The sequence below is a fragment of the Nansenia antarctica genome (assembly GCF_963989245.1).
Source record: "Nansenia antarctica genome assembly, chromosome: 9".
NCBI lineage: Eukaryota > Metazoa > Chordata > Actinopteri > Argentiniformes > Microstomatidae > Nansenia > Nansenia antarctica.
The window spans coordinates 31,342,655-31,347,971 of record NC_137679.1 but is presented as its reverse complement, the minus strand read 5'-3'; the positions used below and the strand labels follow the sequence as shown (position 1 = coordinate 31,347,971).

General features: G+C 41.1%; 1 protein-coding gene across 1 annotated transcript in view; it reads right to left on the bottom strand.

Annotated features, from left to right (window-relative positions):
- ntrk3b (neurotrophic tyrosine kinase, receptor, type 3b) overlaps positions 1 to 3,361 on the bottom strand; it is a gene marked incomplete at its 3' end in the record, with an annotated part of 127,726 nt that extends 124,365 nt beyond the window's left edge. The window contains exon 1 of the mRNA XM_080539054.1: positions 3,120 to 3,361. Within this exon, the coding sequence (XP_080395180.1) occupies positions 3,120 to 3,352 (233 nt within the window). The 5' untranslated portion in view covers positions 3,353 to 3,361. The remainder of the gene's footprint in view (positions 1 to 3,119) is intronic.
- Between the last annotated feature and the right edge of the window lie 1,956 nt (positions 3,362 to 5,317).

Genomic DNA, 5,317 nt, shown 5'->3' with positions numbered 1-5,317 from the left:
CTGAAGCAGGTCAATCCACAGGAAAAGTCCTGATATGCAACCTTTTTTTTTCAATGCTGCTTTCCACATGGTAGACACATGGTTTCCGAATATAATGACACACAATCTATTCAGTGTCAACGATGACCTCCTCTAAAAATGTCCATTACGAGTTCGAATCAACATACATTACCATTTCTACTAAGGATGTCCTTATATGGGCAATTCCAGCCAGGCCTATAAACAGAGCAGCCCTCGGGTGGTTTATCTCACCCCTGGCTCCTCGGTCTCAATGCATCTTTTGATTGTTAAGAGGAATGCGGCTCATTAGTATTCGTCTTTAAAGGCGGACGAGAGACAGCTCTGCAGATGTGGGGGTGTATGGGAGAAGTCGGGTCAGTCACATGGGCAGGCCTTTTCATTGCGTCGATCTCTCTGCAGCCAGAGAGCCAAACGCACCCCTCCTAATTCTGAGATGGCGACTCTGACCTACTTACTACAAAGAGAGAGGCTCATGCAAACTTGATGATATGCGTATAACAGAAGAACCTACAGTACAAGAGTTAAGCTACACTGACAAGCGCAGCGGCAGAAAATGTCCCCTCTATGTGCCTGACAAATATGGCTCATGTATAACTAATAATTACCATTTCGAAATGATCTCAACTTAATTGCACACAAGGACTTGAAGAAATCTGCAGTTTAAAAGGGGCATATGGCTATGATAGGTTCCATGTGTATCACTGAATGTTTTTAGTCATTATGTGCTCAGTTGTGCATGCAAATGGCATAAGAGCATTTATTAGGATGATCTGACAGCCTTGATGAGAGTATGAACCAAGGAACAACAACAACAACAACGTGTTTGCATCAACACACTGATATTCAATACAACAGTTGCTAAATCGAGGAATGTGTAGAAACAAATGGTTTATTTTTTTTATCGCCTTCACTCTGAGAGAAAACAAACACCTCCTTGATCATTGCCCTGTCAAAAACAAATGTGTACACACACGGATCTTGTTACAACATCTGACAAGACCTTAACTTTCAGGTAGCCAACTTTGAGAAATTGATTTTCTCCCCGTGCTCCCAAGTGTTTGAGAAATTCCCATTGTAATTGATGGCAGAGTGATGGGTTTAGCTTGGCAAACACAATGATGAACCGTGTGCACTCTATGGAAAGAAAAAGGCCAAAACTGAAAGATGAAAATGAAAAGCAGAGATTCTGATTGAATTTATCAAAAACCCACACCTGCAGTCTCACAGTTAGAGAGATTCAGCTGAATGGAAAATACTTCCAGCATCGCTCCCTGTGCCGTTTTCATAGCAAAAAAACTTATCTTTATCCACAGAGATGGGTTAGTGTTGTGAATTTCAAAAAGAATTGAAAAAGGAAAACTAGTATCCGAAAATATCCTACACTTTAAATGTAGACTGGAGCAAGTCTCTCTCTGGTTTTATATAAGGTTCTTCCCACTCAATTTCCCTCAAGATGAATTAAATAGCCTTCATGCTTCCAATACCTCAGTTCAAGGGCGGTGAGAAATGTATGCATCTAAGCAGAGAGAGGGAGGGAGTGAGAGAGAGAGAGAGAGAGAGAGAGAGAGAGAGAGAGAGTGAGAGAGAAAGAGAGAGAGAGAAAGAGAGAGCGAGAGAGAGAGAGCGAGAGAGAGAGAGAGAGAGAGAGAGAGAGAGAAAGAGAGAGAGAGAGAGAGAGAGAGAGAGAGAGAGAGAGAGAGAGAGAGAGAGAGAGAGAGAGAGAGAGAGAGAGAGAGAGAGAGAGAGACTAGTCCAGTTGTTCAGAGGCCCGGTGCAGACTGCCCTAATGCGGGGCATTATGCTGTCTCAGAAGGAGCTGTCCAGCCGCCGTGGTGCTGACAAGCAACGGTGCTTCCTGCACGAACCGCAGGTGCCAACACGACATCAATGGACTGAGGCAGCGGCTTGGGTCAATTACGTTCGAGTCATCGCATGATTTTACGCATTTCGCAAATATTTACTTCATTCCACATTGTTTAAGTATAAGAAACTACCAGGGTACCCTCTAGTGGCCCAGCCAAGCTGTAAGTGCAACCACACATGCACTTGCCTGCTGCCTGTTAAAATGGAGATTGGGTAACGTAGAGCACCCAACCGTCGGGGAGATCAGTTTTGGATTTGCACCATAAAAAAGCATTGGGTTAGACTTTCAGTGAAGTACGCATCATTTAGAGGCGTTTGCTTATCCTAAATCAACTGCAGCCCTATCATTCCCCAATAACTTCAGTCATTGTTTCGAACATAAGAGCCTTTATTAGGCTTTTCATTTAAAAAGTATTTGATGTCGCCGGAGATCAATGCCAGTGATTTCTGCTAAAACGCATCACATTTTGAAGTAAATGGGGATAGAGTGAGAGTGAATCAAGAGAGAGAGAGAGAGAGAGAGAGAGAGAGAGAGCAAAAGAGAGAGAGAGAGAGAGAGAGAGAGAGAGAGAGAGAGAGAGAGAGAGAGAGAGAGAGAGAGAGAGAGACAGAGTGAGGGAGGGAGGGAGGGAGGAAGAGAGAGGAGGATGGCTGCGAGGATAGTGATGCAGAGCGAAAATGCACTTCTGTAAAGGAAAGCCTTCGAGAGAAACGCGCGTCATCAGTCCTCTTTTCTATTTAAAACAGCCTATTCTTTTGCAAGCAAGATACATATTAACCAACCTCTATCTTTCATTAAGACCCTTCTTCATATAGTTGTTTTGTTATGTCTTATCATTTATTTAAAATAAAATGTCTCTAAAATTGGCTAATTTTAAAATAGCCTTATCTAATCCAACCTCTCCACAGTGGTACAAAGTTGTCCTGTCATTGGTTATGTCCAGGTACGAAAATGGATGCATAGTGTTTGATAAAATCACGATACTTGCTTACTCGTTTAGACACTGTGGATTTGGGATAACATTGTGTATACAGGTGAAAGTGATGTGAGATAGGCTACTAGATGATATCATTTAATGGAAGTAATTAATAACATGATATTGCGTGTATCTTACGAGGGGTAATAAGTAGTGGGGTCCTAACTTGAATTATTCACAGCATTCAGAGCAACTAAGGGCATCAATATGTAAGATGGGGGATAAGATACAGCAACATACAATGTTCCTTATACTTACATGGATGAGATATTCTTGAATAACTCTGCTATGTCGATACTGCTACCATTGCTGTCTTGAGCAAGCAAGGGGAAGAATTTCCCATTGTCGGACTTATTGCAATAGATCTCGGTTGGGGAACAGCTGCAGGTTGGCGGGCAGTCCAGCATGGAGCTCAGATAGTCCTGGAAGATGCTCAAGAGAAACAAAACCCTCCACCAGCAAATACGAGTCGAATAACACCATAGATCCATGACTCGATCCAAAAAGGTTTGACGACGTCCTCGTTTGTACAGGAGAATATGTGTGCGTGCGTGTGTGTGTGTGTGTGTGTGTGTGTGTGTGTGTGTGTGTGTGTGTGTGTGTGTGTTAGTTGTGTGAGTCAGTGAGGATGCTGTTTGTATGTGCGTGACCGTGCGTGTGAAGGTATGACTGCTGAATGCTCTAGTGTCCTTGTGATTCAAAGACCCGATGAGAAAATACAAATAAAAAAAAGAAAATCACGTTAAAGACATATAAGCGTAAATTTCTGAGGCTCAGTTCTTTTTCTCACTTTCAACTGCATTGTATAAGGTCCACTGCCGCCGTGTCCACAGGAGTCCCAGTTGATGTCGTCTCGCCGTGGAGGAGTGGGGCGACTGGCGCTCCGCAGGAAAATGAGCAAAGGAGAAGTTGGTCCTGAGCAGCAAGTCCCTCCTACTGGGAAGAATCATATCTGACACCTGCTCAATCTGGAGATAATCAATGTGTGATCATTCGCGTCATCTCATAGACTATAAACTATATGAAATTGAAATTGAAGGTCCTTCGAAAATGTAAGTGCATTGCCTGACGTTGTTATAACAACTTACTGACGTTACACTACTGGCCAACGTCTGTATTATATAATAATGTCTCATCGCAGTTCAATGTTAATCCACAAGTCATTCAATGTATTTCCGCTACACGTCCATTATCAACAGAATAGTGAATGTGAGGAGGGTAAGCCATTTGCGATAAACCAATTAAAGAAATATCGAAACATTATCAATTTAAAATGACATAAAAATGACCTATTTAATTTCTCTTATTACAAAAGACAGTTTTGCCTCTGAAAACAAACTGAGTTGTTTGTAAAATGTCAATTCAATGTTGAATATCACATTGAAGAATCTATAGGCTATATTCTACTATTGATTTGTTGATTATTGTTGACTGTTGTTGATGGAGGAGCAATATTCCAAAACCTTTCGCTATATCAGTTAGGCTGTACATGACAAATAACATTTGATTTGATTTACTTAGGTCTATGAGCTGATAACAGGACTGGTTGATATAGTAGACCTATGTGTGAATAAAGCTGTCTCTTATTGTCAATAATATAATAATTATAATGTATTATTAATTATTATAATTATTATACATGCAATGGAGAGACACTGGAGGGAAATAGATTCCAATCTTTCCATGTTTATCTTATGTGCATTTTATGATAATTCATCCTAAAACAATAAGAGTTACAGCATCCGGGTTTCCATCCCTCCCACTGGGAATGATACAATATACAGTATATTGAAGTATATTGAAATAACATAAAAAATGATAGCTCTCAGAGTTTCATTCGAGACAGAGTATAAGTCTGATAACAACAACCATTTGTCAAGGTGGAAAGTTAAACATTTTATAACGGAAAGAGAAGAACTAAACACAGATCAAAATCCTTCCAGCATATTCTTTTCAACTACCATTCAAAGTGCCCTGAAATGTGATTGGTTCCTCAGACGGAGTTCTATTTTATCCCTCACTTTAAGATAGTCCCATTAATCAACTTACACACAAAAAAAAAAAAAGATCTTATCAGGCACATCTCAGACTTCCATATGATTCAAATAAGAATGAGACGGGCCCACCAATCTGGGGTCCTTTTAACTTGTCTCAGCTATCAGAAGCTTCAAAACCTCCTGGGTTTGCTGTCCATCTTCACTTACCATTTCAAACACCCTGTCATCTGGATGTCTGTCACCTACTGTATAGTGAACACCTGTCTCTCTGGGAATGCCAAGTGATGGCTACACCATCTACCCCCGCCTTTAAGGCTACCGTCTAACTGCCTCTCAAGCTCTAGTAATTATGTCCTTTTCTGTGATGGACTGTGTGACATGTCAGACTGCCTGTCTCTCATGGGCTAGTGTCTGTTTATTGTCAGATCCACCTCTCCACTTTAAGGTTCAATTTATCTG